Source organism: Aquarana catesbeiana, linkage group LG03 (genome assembly GCF_042186555.1).
Source record: "Aquarana catesbeiana isolate 2022-GZ linkage group LG03, ASM4218655v1, whole genome shotgun sequence".
NCBI classification, from domain to species: Eukaryota; Metazoa; Chordata; class Amphibia; order Anura; family Ranidae; genus Aquarana; species Aquarana catesbeiana.
Genome location: NC_133326.1, coordinates 711,428,747 through 711,448,192, shown reverse-complemented (window position 1 = coordinate 711,448,192; position 19,446 = coordinate 711,428,747). Strand labels below are relative to the sequence as shown.

General features: G+C 44.7%; 1 protein-coding gene across 1 annotated transcript in view; it reads left to right on the top strand.

The window, feature by feature from the left end:
- The window catches only part of LOC141134353 (uncharacterized), an 89,018-nt gene that overhangs the window by 54,380 nt on the left and 15,192 nt on the right, over nucleotides 1-19,446 (top strand). Inside the window, exon 2 of the mRNA XM_073623922.1 lies at nucleotides 14,925-16,281. Coding sequence (XP_073480023.1) covers nucleotides 14,925-16,281 — 1,357 coding nt within the window. The remainder of the gene's footprint in view (nucleotides 1-14,924; nucleotides 16,282-19,446) is intronic.

Sequence of the window (19,446 nt, the reverse complement as noted above, 5' to 3'; positions counted from 1 at the left end):
CCACCTCACAACCTACCTTCTCTCCTCCAGGTACTGCAGGTAAGACTAGGAGATGTTTTCATCTCTTGCCTTTTTCTTTGAAGTCTTTACAGAGGACTTCTTTACAGAAGAGGCAGCAGCACCCTTTTTGGTACTCTCTACCACCTCTGGTGGGGGGAACCTTCCTTTAAGTCAGACTTTAAGTCTGACACTACAGGAGCGGGTACAGTAGGCTGGGGAACACAGAGACAGACACAGAAGGAATACTTACAGACACAGAAGGGGTGGCCATAAGAACTGGGGGATTCGGTCATTGCAGAGGAGGAAGGTACTCCAGGAGCCTCATCCTCCAACTCGTCCAGCCTCAACAGGTCTTCTGTTACCTTCTTCTCCATATTGTGCCCGGCCTCAGGACATCGGCTGTAGGGGTGGCCAAGGCACAGGTTGCATCTTATTATCTGGGTGCAGTCCTTGGCCACATGACCTGTGGCAGCCCATCCATTAGGGGCACATGAGTGTCGCCCCCTAATCTATGCATCCAGCCCCCTGATCTACATACAGAGAGCTAGACTATGGATTTCAATGGGGGGAGTGTTTTTTTGAAGTACGTGATTAGAGACAGAGGCTCTAATAGGCTTAAAAAAAGGGTGGGTTTGGGGCGCAGAAGATTGCACCCCAATCCCACCCAGTTGTGTGATGCTAGCGAATGAATATTGGCTATTTTCACACTAAATCTTCTCCCCGCCAATTAGGAAGCGGGTCATGAGTCCCGTTTCTTGATTGGCCAAAGCGTCAGGCGATCCTATTGGACACCTAGTGCCTAGGAGGAGAGAGTAGATGCACAACTGAAGGCGTGGAGGAAGCCGTTCAAACAGAAGACACCGGAGCCGCTGCTTGCAGCCCGCCACGCTGGAGGACACCGGAACCGCTGCCCGCAGCTTTCTGCCTTGATGGGGTAAGTGCCGGACCACTCAGCCGCCCGGGGGGATAAATGCTGCACCTCCGCTGGCCACCTGGGAGGGTGGGTGGTTGTTTGCTGCCCCCCCCAAAAAAAACCACTAGTCGCTACTGCACATGATCTCCTTCTCCATATTGTTCCAGGCCTTGGGACATCGGCTGTAGGGGTGGCCAAGGTTTAGGCACAGGTTGCACCTTATCATCTTGGTGCAGTCCTTGGCCACATGACCCTGACCCCAACACACTGAACATATCAATATATCAATATATGAACAGGAGGAGCTAAAATGCCCATTTTGTCCACAGCAGTGACAAAGCTTCGGCTGACCAGGGTAGAAAACAGTCATCCTATCCCTCCCTATAAAAAGCAAGGAGGGCAGGTGATGGACAACATTCCAATCCCTGGCCTACCTGACTGTTACCGACCAACCCCCCAGTCCAGGTGCTATGTTCATCAAGGATTTTCTCTGGCCTTGTCAAAACCTCACCATAATTCTGATTGCTGGAGGACTCTGCTTCTTCCTCTATAACTCTCCTCTTCTGAAATAATCTGCTCTGCTGGAGGACTTCCTCTATAGTTCTCATCTCCTGTAATACTGCTGGGAATGGTGAGTTGCTCCCTATGCTGGGATCACATACACAATACACATATACCGTATATACTCGAGTATAAGTCGAATTTTTCAGCACATTTTTTTGTGCTGAAAGTGCCCCCCTCGTCTTATACTCGAGTCAAGCACTTTTCTGCAGCAAAAAATTTCATTTTCCGAACCGACTTTGGGGCCCCGTATCTCAGGGCCACTTGGTGCTAAAAACCCCAAATTTGGTATGCAAACCCAGTGGACCTAGTACTACAACATATCCAAAGCGGAAGTTCCTAGCACTAAGTGGCCCCGAGATACGGGGCCCCAAAATCGGTTCGGAAAATGTCATTCTCTGCTGCAGAAAAGTGCTTGACATTTTCTGAACCGATTTTGGGGCCCCATATCTCAGGGCCACTTAGTGCTAGGAACCCCAAATTTGGCGTGCAAACCCAGTGGAACTGGTACCATAACATATCCAAAGCTGGGGTTCCTAGCACCAAGTGGCCCTGAGATACGGGGCCCCAAAACTGGTTTGGAAAATGTCATTTTCTGCTGCAGAAAAGTGCTTGACATTTTCTGAACTGATATTTGGGGCCCTGTATCTCGGGGCCACTTAGTGCTAGAAACCCCAGCTTTGGAAATTTTATGGTGCTAGTTCCACTGGGTTTGCACACCAAATTTGGTGTTCTTAGTACTAAGTGGCCCCGAGATACGGGGCCCCAAATTTGGTAAACTGTGTCTATCTGCAGCAATGTCATTTCGGGACCCTTTGGGTTCAGAGACCCCAAATTTTGGCTGCAGCTAGGGGGCATCTAGGAACCCTTAACTACTGAGTTTGAAGTTCAGGGGACCTATGGCTGCAAATGGGCACAGTGAGGCATGCAAATGGGCACAGTGATGCTGCAAATGGGCATTGTTGACCCTCTTTTCCACTTACAGTAGCTGTGCATTTCTCACCCTCGTCTTATACTCGGGTCAATAAGTTTTTCCCATTTTTTTGTGGTAAATTAGGGCCTCGACTTATACTCGGAACGACTTATACTCAAGTATATACGGTATATGAAGGAAGGTCGGACACATTGGAGGAGGAAGTTCTTATATTTAGTGAAAAATGTTGCTTTCAGTGAGAAGAATGTGGTCCGGACACAGTAGAGTTGGAAGGGTTTGAACAATTCGGCCTGAGCATCAGTTTGGGATGAACATTGGCTGTTCACCCTGTATGGGGAACACCCGAATTTGCAGGGTGTTTGGCAGTTTTCACCCCGCCGAACACCCTGCAATGAACTGAGCGCTGCTCAGTGCATTTTGCGCCCTGATTAGGCAAAGCTTTGCCCAATAAGGAAGCAGTATAAGCTGGTTGTTAAGGAGCAGAGCCGGGAAGCTAGCCGCAACGTCCTTATCAACCGATGAGCCATCAACTGTCAATGGGCTTCCTCGCTGACAGCGGAATAAAGGAAAAAATAATTGCCGGTATAAAAAGAACGGCGTGGGGTTCCCCCCAAAATCCGTGCCAGACCCTTATCCGGGAATGCAGCCTGGCAGGTCAGGAAAGGGGGGTATCGAATGCCCCCCTCCTGAACAATACCAGGCCACATACCCTCAACATGGTAGGGTGGGGCGGGGGGGCTCAGCCCCCCACCCCAAAACACTTTGTCCCCATGCTGATGGACAAGGGACTCATCCCCACAACAAGGGGGCCCCCAGATCCCACTCCCCCCTATGTGAATGAGTATGAGATGCATAGTACCCCCACCCATTTACCAAAAGATTGTGTCAAAAAGTAATAAAAACACACACACAGTTTTTGACAATTCCTTTATTAAAAAAAAACAGTGCCCCTCCGGTGTAAATCCATCGTTAATCATGACGCACGCCACACCTGAAAAATAAAATATCAAAGAGGCTCCCGCCGACATAAAGTCTGGTCGCCTACTGCGGGCTCTGCCGTTTGACATTTCGGGGGACAATATTTTTTTTTTACTTTTTATTTTTTAATAAAGGAATTGTCAAAAACTGTTCCTGTGTTTCTATTACTTTTTAACAATTTTTTTGATGAATGTGTAGGGTTACTATGAACTAGGAATGCACCGATACCATTTTTTTTTACAACGAGTATGAGTACCGATACTGTTTTTTTAAGTACTTGTGATACCAATTACCGATACCTACCGCAACTGTTTTGTTTTCACTTCAGCTGTCAGCAATGGTACAAGGCATTGAAAAGTTATTTACAAATAAAATAAATTGATTTTTGTTTTTAATTGTGCGCTTTTTCAATGTGAAATATGTATATATGTTAATATATATGTACAAAAATATTCACTAACAAAGCAATTTAAAAAAAGTATTAATTATTTATCGTTTATAAAATAGATGTGAACACACAAAAAAAAAACAAAAAAAAAACGGAAAATAATAATTAAATGGAGGAGAATAGGGAGTTAATTAAGGCTGATTAGAGTAAATTAAGGGTTAATAAGGGGTTAAAAGGAGGAACATTTGTTCATCCCTTTGATCTGCAGATGAAGAAACAGAAAGATACAAAAAGAAACAATGTTTCTTTTTATTTTAGTGTTTCAGGGCTGAGCAATGTTGTTAATAAACATTGCCAGCTGCTTTTTTTTTTTTTTTTACAGCTCCAATTACCGGACTTCTTTAATACTTTAGCTGTCAACAGAGAAGACCCAGTGACAGCTCAAAGAACCGAGCCTGAAAGTTTCGGTTTCAAGTATCGGTGCATTTGCATGAGTACCGATACTTGTGCAAATACTCGGTATCGATACCAATACTAGTAACTCTACTATGAACCCCATACTCAATCACATGGGGGGCTGGGATCTGGGGCCCCACTTATTGTCTGGCGCAAACCCAACACATCACATCACCCAAAGAACAGCATTTTCCAGCAGTTGGGACTGGGAAACTGGTCAGAGTTGAGGGAAAGATGGATAGTGTTAAATATAGGGATATTGTTAGGAAAAACATGTACCACTCTGTGTGTGATTTGAGGCTAGGGCGGAGGTTCACCTTACAGCAGGACAATGACCCCAGACACACTGCTAAAGCAACACTTGAGTGGTTTAAGGGGAAACATGTAAATGTGTTGGAATGGCCTAGTCAAAGCCCAGACCTCAATCCAATAGAAAATCTGTGGTCAGACTTAAAGATTGCTGTTCACAAGCGCAAACCATCCAACTTGAAGGAGCTGGAGCAGTTTTGCAAGAAGGAATGGACAAAAATCCCAGTGGTAAGATGTAGCAAGCTCATAGAGACTTATCCAAAGCGACTTGGAGCTGTAAAAGCCGCAAAAGGTGGTTCTACAAAGTATTGACTTTAGGGTTGGTGAATAGTTATGTACATTGACTGTTTCTGTTATTTTGTCTTATTTGTTGTTTGCTTCACAAATAAAAAAAAAACTTCAAAGTTGTGGGCATGTTCTGTAAATTACCGTATTTATCGCAATATAATACGCACCTTTTTCTCCTTAAAATCAGGGGAAAATCGTGAGTGCGTGCTATACGCAGATCCTCGCCGATCCCCCGCTGATTGTGAGTGGAGGAGCGAGCGCCGCCGATATACATACATAGCCGAGTGTACTGGGCTAGGCTCGGCTCCGCTCACAGTCACGCCCAGTCCCGCCCTATGATGGACATAACACAGGGACTGGGCGTGACTGTGAGCGGAGGAGCCGAGCCTCGCCGAGAGGAGCCAAGATACACAGGACCGGCTCTGTGTATCTCGGCGGTGCCATATTTAAACTGCAGTGACACTGACAAGGCTGCAATGTCACTGGGCAAGGCTGCAAATGACACTGACAAGGCTGCAATGACACTGACAAGGCTGCAATGACACTGACTGTTAGAGAAATTATACTTTAAATGTCAGTTATGAAAGACGCCATTTTGTTTATCATGGCTTAGAAATAAACTATAGTGATAATATAGACTCCTGTATTGAATTGTATTGTACTTGTATTGTCTGCCCTAATGTTGTAAAGCGCTGCGTAAACTGTCGGCGCTATATAAATCCTGTATAATAATAATAATAATAATATAGACTCAGCAATATAAGAAGCTTAGATTTGCAGTTTTTTGAATATATCCTGTATTTTTGTGTTGGCTTGGGGAGTTTTCAAGTCAGTATCCTGTAACCAATGTTATATGAAGATAAAGTCTGTAACAGACACTTCTACCTTTCCTGTTGTGTCCAGAATAAAGTTGAAAATACATGAGACTGGGCATGTTTTAAGACAGGAAAAGGGGGTGTCCAGGGCTTATAAAAAAGACATGTACCACAGTATTCTCTTCAGAAATGACGATGACAGCATGAACATGTAATGCAATTCATTTCTCTTGCATATGCAATAAATATTACCTTGATGCCGAGGATGGTCTGAGACGGTGAATTATGTCCCTAACAATTTGGTCCTTCGAAAAGCCGGAAGTCCAATTTCCCCGAGACGCACTGGACCAACTCAGTGACCGATGACCGTATGGCAAAACTGTAAGTCCTCCGTCTTAAATTAGACGTTAAAAAGAGGCCGGTCCGCTGAACTAGTGCCTCCCGGGCAGCGACTTACCGGATCAGCACAAGAGACCGCTCTCGGGACAAGGTAAGATTTTTATTTTATTATTAACCTTTTGTGTTAGACTTGATTAGGAATTTGATGAATAAGGAATTTGAATACATACATACAATATAGAGATTGATCGAATGTTTATCTGTTTCTGTCCTATCTGCTTTACTCTTGTTGAGGGGAAATAGGTGGTCACGTATTCCCCGTATAGATCCGTCTGTGGCCATCCTGGATGGGCAGACCTAGTGACTAGCCTGCGTTTTGGGAAGACACGCTCAGGGCGGCCTGGCGGCAGTCGAGCACTGCGGGTGTTCTCTCTTGTGTGTTCTTGTTTGTTTCTCCTGGTTAATTGTCATTTGATATAGAGGTATGGTCCCATACTAATATCCGGGTGCAGATAAAGGAAATTTGTCGGTTTGACAGCCTTGTAAACTGCAAAAATTCCCGTGGGGACACATAAATACTCCTAAATCAAAACCTAAAGAACCCCCCATTGATACAAGGGTGTGGCCTGATATATTTCCAGGCATATAAATACCCTTGGATCAAAAATACTCCCAGATAAAAAAACCTAAAGAACCCCCCGTTGATACAGGGGGTGTGGCCTGATAGATTTACAGGTAACAAACAGAGGACATTTGGGGGACCTGCAGTGTTCATGCCAGCCTCATATGTTGTATTAATCCTGAGCAGGCACATAAATACCCTTGGATCAATGACTGAAATATTAAATGTTTTGATAGGATGAAAGAACAGTCGGGAGAACTCAGTCTCCTTGTAATTCTGTAAATGCTCTCTACAAGTTAGTGAAGTAACGATGAAAGAACAGTCAGGAGAACTCAGTCTCCTTGTAATTCTGTAATTCTCTAAGACACCAGTGTTTTAGCAATACACAAGATCAGTAATCTAGAAGTGATATATCATGACTAGAAAGTCTGTGAGTGATTGCAAGTGATAAGATACTGTGTGCGTGTGTTGTGTCATTGTGAGAAGACATTAAAAAAAAAAAGAGCTCCGTGTGCACGATAAACAAAATAGGCATGATCCATGGAAAATCTGTTAGTATGAATAAAGATGTTAAGTATATGTGTAGTCTAGACAAAGAGAATGTGACATTTTTTAAAATGTTTGAAAACAAAGTATGATTTTGATGCATTTTTAAATAAGGATTATTGTGTAATACTGTGTAGAAAGCTTAAAAATGATGCCGGAACGAAAATAGGAAAACAGAAGAAATTAGGCCTTCCCCAGGCAAAGAAATGGCTTGACGAGGCTAACCATAGGTTAAATTCAGAAAACCATAAGAAGACTATGTTTTTGAACAAAGAGGAGGACAATAATATGACCGTCCTCTGAAGTTTAGTTCAGCAAGTATTGACTGAACAAAACATAACAAACCAAATGCAACCTGACTCTCCACTGTTTGTTGTTCCCCCACAAGGGACCCCCTTTACAGCAACTTTTACAAAATTTTTCGGGGACCTGGTGAACAAATTGATATCCCCCTCAGCTGGGGAACAAACAGAATGTGGAGAGGAAGAATTTCCACTAATTGAAGTTCCCAACCCTAGGGCAGGACAAAATGTAGGAGGTATAGTAGTCCCCAACACTATGATGGTATATCGCCCTGGACCCCCGAGAATGTTAAAAAAAAAAAAAAAACCTACTGAAGGGATACCACAACCCAAGGTCAACATAGCTCAATTCAGAGATGGTATCATGGGAATGATTGCTAGCTATCATCTTAATGGGAGGGAAATAGAGCAGGTCATCAGACAAGATCCTGGGTCCCAACTGGCATCATGTAGTGGGAGATTGGAGTGGATTAAACAACCAGGGAGTGGTGTTGCCTCATGATGAAGCAGCACTAGAAAACAGGAGAAATGCTCTTATAGCAAGGATAGAGAATAGATGGATATGTCGAGCCGACTGGTCCATTATAAATCAGTGCGTGCAGGGAGAAGAGGAAACAGTGGACAATTTAATTGTTAGGATGAGGGAGATTTTCAATAATCACTCAGGAATAGAAGTCCCAGTAAATCAAGTGAACGATAGTCCATATGAGCAACAGCTAAAGAATGCAATCTTGAAGGGGCTGCTTGCCCCTATATCAAGTTTGTTACCAAACACATGATCAACCATAGGATCTGCAGACTTCAGGAGCTGATTGAGTATGCGAGGCATGCTGAGCGGCACTTCCAATCAAAAAAGAAAGTAAAGAAAGGGAAAGTGCTTATAGTAGGTGAAGGTAATGATGTGTATGTCATTGAGAAGGAGAACAGAAGGATGGGAAACACCTGAACAAGGCCCCGCATTCAGGATTATGAGGGGAAAAAGAAGAGGGGGGAGTGTTTCCTGTGAGGTAAAAGAGGGCATTTGGCAAAAGAATGTAGGTCAAACAGAGAGGAAGAAGCATGACTAGAAGATGGTGGTATGTCTGCAGAGAGAGAGAGATACAGAAGAAAATGATGAGAAAGAATCTGAAATTTTGGATGTGTGCGCTGTTGACACTTGTTTGCATGCTAAAGTCAAGTCAGAAATAACCTTGGTTGTGAAGGGTAGATGGCTAACATTTTTCTGTGATACTTTGGCTTGTAGGACCCTAATACACCCCCTAGATATGAAAAAGGTAAAGAAAAAGGTGTAGTATATGTAAAATCTGCAAATGGGTTGATGCACCAGGAGGTCATGTCTGAAGGCCTTACTGTGGAAGATCCCCAGACAGGTAAAAAGGCTCAGTGTAAATTGTAATTTCAACTAAATGTCCTGTTAATTTGTTGGGTAGAGATATGTTGCACGCTCTTGATATTTCTGTCGTACCAGTGGAGGGAGGTCTCAAAGCCCATCGGCTGTGTGAAAAACAAATCACAGCCGTGGATAATGAGCCCTGATACTGGTACAGCCTGGAATTTGCAAACTGAGGGATTAAATATACCCAAAACCCTGGCAGAAATAATTGACGAAGAGCCTGTGAGGAAAAAGGTACAAGGTCCAGACAAACCTCTATTGCACCATGTACTACAGAAAGACCTCTGGGCCTGATAAGTCCTATGAGAAACAGTTAATGAGTCTCACTAACACTGAAGTGTTCTTAAAAAGCCTAGACTGTGATAAGGAAGGAAATAGCGTGGCTACTTGTCTCCTACCACAGCCTATTCTGCAAATATACAGGCAGGATACTGTACCTCGTGTTTCGGTCACCCAGAACCCCAAGGTATCATGGCATGAGTTAGGAGAACTTATCACGAACTGGGTCCAACTGACAGATGAGAAACTAAAATCCAGAGGGATTCAGAGGTATAGGAAGCATAAGGGAGGGAAAGATGGTTGGAGACTCGTGCAGGATTTACAGGCGGTCAATAGGGCCGTATTACTGAGGGCCCCGGTGGTCCCAGACACGCATGTCCTCCTGAACGAGCTCTACCCAGAGAACAAGGTATTTTCTGTCATCAATAACAGTAATGCTTCTTTTCCATTCCCTTACACAAAGACAGTCAATTCTGGTTTGCATTTATGTACACGAGAAAAAAAAAAAAAAAAGGTTCACATACACTAGGTTATCCCAGGGATATTGTGAAAGTCCAACTACCTTCTCACAAGAAATGTCCAATAATTTGTCTCGGTTTGTACCTCCCAGTAGTCTAGGGGAAGGGAAGAAAATAAATATCGACCTGAAGTGGTTCTTTGGGCCCGATATATAGACGACATCCTCCTCCTGTGGAAGGGAGATCAGAAATCTTTAGAGGACTTTACATCCACTCTTAATGCCAACAATATCGGAATTAATTTATCCAATGAGGCCAGTTATACTAATATACATTTTCTCGATCTAGAAATCTTTGTATCTAATAAACAACTAGTGACTAAAACTTTTTTTAAAGCCACCGACCGGAATGGATACATTCCGTTCGACAGCTGCCACCACTCAGCTTGGCTGAAATCGGTGCCACGCAGCCAGTTTCTGCGAATCAGACGTAACTGTACTGATCTCTGTGACTTTTACCAACAAGCAGACATATGGAAATTGAGATTTTTGGATAGAGGCTACCAATCTTCTGATATTGACGAAGAAATGCATCAAATGTCATTAATCGATAGAAATACTCTGATCTCAGAACAACCTAAATACAAACAAGATTCTTTACATAAATGGTCCTTATTCACCACTTTTTCCATACAATACAGACAAATCAAAAACATTATCCATAAACATTGGAAAATCCTGAAAAATGATCACCTATTGGGTCCTCTACTTCCTGACAATGCAGGCATTATTTACAGGGGGGCCCTTCCTTTGAGTGGACAGATCGCCCCTAATGTCACAGATCCACCTTCCACTCCAGTTTTCTTTCACCATTTGAAAGGATATTATCCTTGCCATAGATGCAAGGTATGTGGACGTAAAAAAACCCTAACATTCAAATCCACTACTACATCTATTGAATACGAAATGAGACATTTTACGACTTGTGCAACTAGATACATTGTCTATCTTATCACCTGCCCTTGTGGGAAGCAGTATGTGGGACGCACCATACGTACCTTCTCCACAAGGGTAGAAAACATATTACCAGTATAAAAAAGGGACACACTAATCATAGTGTGCCTAGACACTACTAATGCCCCGTACACACGGTCGGATTTTCCGATGGAAAATGTCCGATCGGAGCGTGTTGTCGGAAATTCCGACCGTGTGTGGGCGCCATCGGACATTTTCCATCGGATTTTCCGACACACAAAGTTGGACAGCAGGAGATAAAATTTTCCGACAACAAAATCCGATCGCGTCAATTCGGACCGTGTGTGGCCTGTTCCGACGCACAAAGTGCCACGCATGCTCAGAAGAAATTCCGACACGGGACAGCTCGTTCTGGTAAACTTAGCGTTCGCAATGGATACAGCACTTTCGTCACGCTGCAATGTTAAAAATGGTTTAATACAGCGCACTCTCTTCTTCTTTATAATGTGACAAGAATTTAGTCGTTTTGCTGCTCATATTCACACACACTTCTCACAAAGTTTGATTTGTGTTTTTTTTAGTGGGATTCCCTCAATATATTGTTATTAGTTGTCACATCTGACAGTTTTATATATTTTATGGTTTGTTTTTTTTCTTTTTAAGCCTTTTTTTTTCTTTAATGTTTGGATTTTTTCCAAGGCTGATCTTTGTGCAATGTTATTTTTATTTTTACTCCAGAATATTTTTGTGTGTGTTTTGTGTGTCAAGTTACCCCCAACACCATTGATATCTTTTATTATTTAATCTCCATGAGATTTTTTGTTGTTGGTGTCCCTTGTTCATTTCACATTGTATATTAGAAATGTACCTGAATCCTCACAAACAAACCATCATTTTTGAAGTAAAACACATAGGAGAGTATAATTCAAAACAAAAATCCTTTATTAAGGGCTCAGAACCAAACAAAGAGGAAGGCAACACTGGATCAACAGGAGAAATTAGTGAAGCCTGGGACCCCCACGGCAGACATCAATTCTTAAACCTCAAAATTGGTGGCCTGAGGAGTCCATATATAAGGGAGGGCAGTCTGGTCCGGGATTCACAGAGACTTGGATAGCAGCAGATGACATCAGTGTCCCCAGGCTGTGGTACCACAAGAGGCTGCATCTTTTGGCCGACCAGACTGGATCCAGGGTCCTCACTCTCTGGTCTTCCTTTCACACTTCCTTCCGGGCTGTGGCTGTGCAGTAGGAGATGTGGCAGGAGGAGGAGTAGGACCTGGAGGAGGAGTAGGACCTGCAGGAGGAGGAGGAGGACCATCCCAAAGCTGTGTGTGAGGTGTAAGTTGGCCCCTCACACCTTTCGCCAGAGCCTCTGATATGAGGGCCTCACACATGGCTTTTTGGCCCTCCTCCATCCTCTGCATTTTATAGGCAATGAATGCCGCAAGGTTCTCCTGCCTGGTGTGGGGTGCTCCCAGGACCTCTGTAGCCCTACAAAAAAATCTGATAGCCGCCTCCTCTAGGCTACTCCTCCTGCTGCCACTTTCTGTTTCCAGGGGGGGTGGAGGGACCTGCAGATCAGCCACCTCCTGGCTGAGACTTCCCTGTGTATGAAAAAGGGACATGGTTTTAGTTTTTGCATCATCAATCACAATCATAAATTAGTACTCCCAACTAACATCTAGGTAACATCATTGATTGGACAAGCAGAAATATTTAGAGGAATACTATACCTGGCTCAATCTGGGCTCCTCCACATGTGGCCTGGAAGGCCCAGGTTGGGCGTCAAAAGCCTCAGCCGGGGGGGAAGGAAGCGTGGAAGGAAGACTGGAGAGGGATGGCCTGGGTTTAGTCTGGCCTGCCAGAAAGTGCAGCCTGTCGTAGTACAACATCCTGGGGACATAGAGGTCATCTGCTGCTCCGGATCTCTGTGAATCAAGGACTTTAGTGCGCTCCCTCAGATATGTGCTCCTCAGGCCACCAATTAAGATCTTTAAATAAGTGATGTCTGCCGTGGGGATCACCTGCTTCACAATTTCACACAATTGCTCCAGTGCTGCCTTCCTCTTTGCTTGGTTCTTGTAATGGGGGTGTTTAATCTCCCACAGACAGGGCAGCTCCCTTAGCATCTCTATGAAGACAGAAATGAAGTCCTGATCTTCCACTACCATATCCATGTTCACTGCAAGACACAACACAAGACAAAGCCTAATGTCACACCAAACTCTCCTAATCTTGTTACAATATAGTCCTCAATCTATAGAAGCAGTATAGGCCCAAGTTTGTCTCTTACCTTCGTTCTTACGATCGCCGCGTTCAATGCTCCTTCCTCCGCTCACAGATCCAACGTAATACGCACGCGTGTTACGCTTTATATACACTGCGCATGCGTGTAACTCCGCCCGCCCCTGACGTTCTTTCTAGTGTATTCCCCGCCCCTTTTCGTTCGGCGCAGTGGTAGAAGAGCATGATGGCGGACATACAGCAGGTGCGGGGTAATTGTAGCAACGAGGAGGAGGAGGAAAGGGCGGATCCAGGCACGTCCCGATCCAGAAGGAGACGTTTTAAGGCCACAAATATGTCGTTTGGGGAGATGTTGGAGATGGTCGACATCATGAGGAAGTCCGACTATGATGGAAAATATGGGCCTTACCCCAACCCGAACATCCGAAAGGCCAAGATCATGGCGAAAGTGGTCAGGAGTCTCGAGCGGAATTTCGGGGTACGAAGATCAAAAGATCAGCTCAGGAAGCGGTGGTCGGACCTGAAGTTGAGAGAGCCGGAGCAGTACCGAAAGATCCGGAGAGTGCTGCAAAAAAGTAAGTAGTTGTGCTGTGTTTCTATTCTTTCTGGCTTTATTCCGTTCGTTCTGCTCCATATGATTTTAGTAATTGTAACGTTTAAAAAGGTCAACTTTAATGTTCATGGGCCCATTATTCGTTCGTATCAAACATTTTTCGTTCGGCCTCTAGAACACCATTGTTTAGGCCATATGCATTTTCCCACATTTTTTTGGGGCCTACTTGGATGCCAAATATTTGTTTAGGTAGATGGGTTTGTTACTAGAATGAAATGCAAACTAGATTTTGTGTAAGGAGAGGACACTGAGCAGCTGTTTTCACATCTGGACACTGGAGCACTAGTGTGGGACCCCAGAACACCATTTTTATTAGGGGGTGCACACAGGTGCTCCAGTGTATACTATAGGGGGGTTACATGTGTGAAGCTTGTACCAAACAGGTAAAGTATTGCAGCTTGACAAAGGGCAATAAAAAAAAAAAAAACACGTCCCTTGATCCCCCCTGATGGCAGATAGCACATGTTGACATTCGTAAATTGGTGTGCATCTTCCAAATTTGGCTTTTCCAGGGGTGATTTCCCCCCATCTGAACGCTATATCAAACCCAGTTCCTAAATACTGATGTCTGATATAGCCTTCAGGTTTTACCTAATGTGAACTTTGTAAGTTCAAGTTTTTTGGCTTTCTTGTTGGTTTTACACAGGCCTGTTTTATCTGAAATGGATATTTTGATTTTTCATAATGCTACTGCAAACATTGTTATACAACAAACATGTTGGTTTGTTTTAAAAACCTTTGGTAAATGCGCATGTGATTGTGCAGGTATAAAAAAGTGCCTTACTCAAGAATGTGTGGATTATTGTCTCAACACTACAACACTTTTGGGGTGATGTAATTGCTGTTTTATGCAAAAATGGGGGTTATTTCCTAAGGGCAAATCCTCTTTGCACTACAAGTGCAGGTTCAGTGCAGTTGCAAGTGCACTTGTAGTGAAATGTGTTTTTGCATTTAGGAAGTACCAGCCAACACTATTCTTTATAAGGTTACCCAATCACGACATTTTCTGCACTCAACACATTTCTGTCAGGGTCAGCTAAAACAAACACAAGCAGTAAATGTCCACCAAGAATTGCTTTTGGTTGTTTTTTATTTCAAAAAGGTGTCACATATTGTCTGGCATATTGATAGCCCCCCTACCCGCAAAGAACTCCAGGTATCGTAACCGGACATCACGGGCATTCAGGGAGGGCAAGCCAGGACGGCCGCTTTCAAGTGCCGTCATTGTTGAAGTATTTGGGATTCCGGCCTCAGGCCCAACTGAGCCAGCATAGTTGGCTGAATGTTTTCTTAAAAAATTATGGAGGGCGCATGCGCGCGGCGCCGAGGTCGGACATGAACTGACTCCGCTCCGCACACCTCTGGCCAGATCAGCTATAATAAGCGATAGGGGAACGAGCGGAACCTCACCAACCTAACATCTCAGAGCTTGGGAACGGACGATGCAGCGGAGAGGGTCGGGACACGACCGAAACCCCCCACAACACCTCAGAAACACTCGCGCTTCTAGGGCCCAGCAGTCTCCCCCTCCCAAGATGGCGCCTGGGAAGGGAGATCCTGCACGCGGCGGAGCCTCAGCACAGCGACGGACCCCGCAGCCTTCCACACAACAGGAAGGAGACCACACTAAGGACCGCACAACTCAAGCCCAGCTCCAGAATTGGGTGACCCAGCAGCCGCCACAGCAACTACAGTCTACAGCACCTGAGAAGGTTAGTCCCCAGACACAGCAGCGGCCCTCCCAGCCCAAGATGGCGCCTGTCAGGGGAGATCACCCACATGAGGGAAACCAGCAGAATGAACCGCTTCACCCAGCAATCACCTTCCTTGCTGAAGTGCATAGAGACCCCTTTTCTTCCCAGTCCCAGGAGGGACCATGCTCCCCACAGAGCGACCACCCACAGATGTCCCCATTATCGGGCTCCTCGGACAGACCATTACTTTTCACTGACTCCCCAGCCTCCTCCACAGACAGGCAAATGGCCGAAATCGCTGAATTAGCCATGAGTCAAAACAGTGGGCCTTCCTCACAACCACCAGCCCTTGCTGCGGGGTACTCAGGCGACACAGTCCTCCTAGCTAGATTCTCAGCTCTCCTGCAACAAGAACTGACTAAAGCTTGTAACATTATCACTACGGGCATGAGGGAGGATTTCCAAAATATAGGGGAGAGATTGGACACGATTGAGTCCAAAATGGATGGGACGGTGAAACGGGTGAACCAAAACTCCAAAATGATCACATCCCTGCAGGATCAACTAGATCAAGCAAATGCAAAAATTGAAGATTTAGAAAACAGGTCTAGGAGGTACAACTTCCGCGTGCGGGGCCTCCCAGAAACAGAACTGGACCTGGAGGAATCGATCCATGACCTAATGAAACAATTGATACCGGACATTTCCCCACACCAACTTGAACTGGACAGGGTGCATCGAGCCCTAACAGCCCCAAGACAAGACGGACTGCCACGTGACGTGATAGTTAAGCCCCATTTCTACCGTATCAAAGAAAAGATCATGAAGGAAGCAAGAAACTATGGGGACATAGCCATCTCAGGCTACCCAATCCAGATTTTCGCGGATATAGCCCAAGTAACAATTCAGAAAAGGAGAGCCTTGAAGCCACTGCTCAATCAACTCATCAACCGACAGATCAAATACAGATGGTCGTTCCCATTCCGACTGTCATTCTTCCACAAAGGCAAGTCCCATTCATTTACTACCTTCCAGTCAGGCGAGGCCCTTCTCCAAGATCTGGGCCTCCTGTCTACGGACCCACAGGGTTCTGAAACCCTACTCGACGAGAGCCGGCCGATTTCCCCCCTGTGGTCTCAGCAGAAAGGCCCTAGAGCCAGAAAATCTCCGCCAGTAACCTGAACTCTACCCAAAAAGAAGACAACAACCTCGGTATTTTTAACCGAGTTCTTTGGCATTGGTCCAGGACCCCCTCTTGAAGACCCTGCTATAAGCGTCTGACTGTTCCCTAAGACGCCGTTTCGGGGTACACCGTTCCTGTTTGACACAGACTTAAAAGTTGACTCTATATAAGGTTGTGAGTTCGGCCCTTTGGGGTACCCTGAGAGGGAAATCTGCTATATTGGCGGAATTACCTCTATAATTTTTTTCTGTTCTTTTTTTTTTTTCTTCTCTTTAGCTTCCCCCCCACCCCTTCACTACGGTGTTAAATTTCAGTAGGGTTACTCCCCAACCACCCCTACCTGAAGCTAGCAAAAAGGGCCGGGGGTGAACCGCATGCCACCACAAGTGAACCTGTCTCCACCGCAAGCGGAGAGACAACTTCACGACGAAACTCAGGGGTTGGCCACCCCTGCAATCATGCTGCAATGCAGTGTGCAGATGCCTTTTGAGCATCTTTCCTTTTTTTTTTGTTGTTATTATTTTTATGTTTTTTTATTGCCTCTTTTTGTTTTTTCTGAAATTCTTATTGTTGTTCTAGCTTCATTTAACAGGCTTTGCCTAATACTACAACAAAAAAAAGAATTGCTTTATAAGTGTCTCTATTTCTCTAATTCTACCCTTTTTCTTTCCTTATCCCACTATTGTTCCCTGAATACGCTCCTGCTCCACGCAAGAACTCGAAAGAAGGACCCATGTGACTTCCGAATTACCCCACTGAAACACCTAAAAAGTGAGTACAGCCTTCCAAACAGCCATGTCCTGTAGAATCCAGCCTACCTACACGATATTGACGCACAATACACAGGGTTTTAACTCCCCAACTAAACGGACCAAGGCTTTCCAGCAATACCATAAATTAGGGGCAGACATCCTTCTCTTACAGGAGACGCATTTCTCACGTACGTCAGCCCCAAAATATATGAACGCAAAATACCCAACGGTCTACCTGTCCAATGGCCCAGACAAAAAGAGAGGAGTAGCTATATGCATCGCTAAAAGGGTCCCCTTCACCCCCACCACTGTGATAAGGGATAGAGAGGGACGCTATGTTATGGTCGCAGGCAGGATCAATGACAGTGTGGTTACCTTCCTTTCTTATTACGCTCCCAATGTAGGACAGATAAATTTTTTTAAAACAATGCTGGAGGTAATAACACCCCATTTAGCGGGTCATGTGATGTTAGGAGGAGACAGTAACACCTCCCTAGACCAAATCCTAGACAAGTCGGACCCCCGAAAGACAACCCTAAAGCATACCCCTAAACAAAGCAACACCCTAGCACGCCTACTCCATAATCACGACCTGATAGACCTCTGGAGAGACGCCCACCCCACAGAACGGGACTACACATTCTATTCGCACGTACACAAAACATATTCGCGCATTGATCACTTGTTCACACTGTCCCCATTACTACCATATATTTCATTGACAAAAATAGTGCCAACAGCTTGGTCGGACCACTCTGCAGTCCTGGTGGTCCTATCAGATCTATGGTCAAAATCAAGACAGCCTTCTTGGCGATTGAACGAATCCTTACTGAGTGATCCTATAACCGCCAAGGAAGTTGAGAAAGCCATACGACAATATTTTCAGGAAAATACCCTTCCGTCCTCTTCCCCAGAGATAGTATGGGCAGCCCATAAGGCCACCCTTCGGGGTTTATTAATACAATTAGCTACCAAGGTCAAGAGGGAACGATCCCAAACAATTCAACAACAGGAAAGAGAATTAGATAGACTCTTACATGAGCAAAAAGCCAATCCACACATGGACCTTAGAAGCCAAATTGACACAGCAAGAACAGCATTGAACCTGAGTCTCACTACTAAAGCAGAAAAATATGTCAGATGGGCTAAACACCGCTATTACACAATGGGGGACAAACCAAATAGATTACTAGCTAGAAAACTAAACCCTAGACCTTACAACCCGGCGCTTCCTAAACTGAGACTGCAGACTGGACAAGTGACACAAAATCCTCAACTTATACTCCAGGAATTCTATACATTTTACTCCAAACTATACGACTCCCCAAAGGACTTTAACGTACACAAAGCCGAAGAATTCCTGAAAGACATATCACTCCCAACCTTGTCCAGCGACCATGCTGAGATGATGGAGGCAGAGTTCACGACAAATGAAGTAGCGGCGGCTATTAAATCCCTGAACCCGTCGAAATCTCCGGGTCCAGATGGATTCTCAGGTCACTATTACCGCAAATACACGGAAATTTTGTCTCCCCGCCTCTGCGCTTATTACAATTCACTGAGAAAGGGACTTCCGATTCCACTTCACGAAAACAAGGCATTCATACATGTCATACCCAAACCAAATAAGGACCACGGGGATTGCGCAAACTACCGCCCCATATCGTTGATCAACGTAGACCTCAAAATACTGACTAAAATATTAACCACCCGCATGAACTCGTTCATTTCAAAATATATCCACCCTGACCAGACGGGATTTGTCCCTAATAGGCAAGCGCCTGACCAAACTAGACGCATAATAGACATAATCTCTGCCTTGAACTCGGGTTGGGATGGGGGGGGCCGGAGAGGAGCATTATTGGTCTCATTGGACCTACATAAAGCATTCGATTCCCTATCCTGGGACTATCTTTTATTTATTTTGGGAAAATATGGGTTTGGACCCCACTTTCTAACCACACTTAAAACAATTTATAGCCGCCCCTCAGCCAATCTAGTTGTCAAGGGATATAAATCCCAAAATATAAAGATACTAAGAGGAACTAGACAGGGATGTCCCTTGTCCCCCCTACTATTTATTTTAGCCCTAGAACCTTTGGCTATTAAAATTCGGGAACATCAGGATATACTGGGGGTGCGCTGCGGTGATCGAGAGCACAAATGTGCAATGTTCGCAGACGACATTCTACTGCTTCTCTCCTCTCCGGTCACCTCCTTACCCAACCTACAGATAGTACTGAGACACTTCACGGAATTCTCGGGACTTAAAGTGAATCACTCAAAAACTCAGGCGCTTAATATTTCCCTACAAACACACATAATTCAAGCATTACAACAATCCTACCCTTTTAAATGGCAGAAGGAGACGATGTCATATTTGGGCATTTATCTTACTCCTAC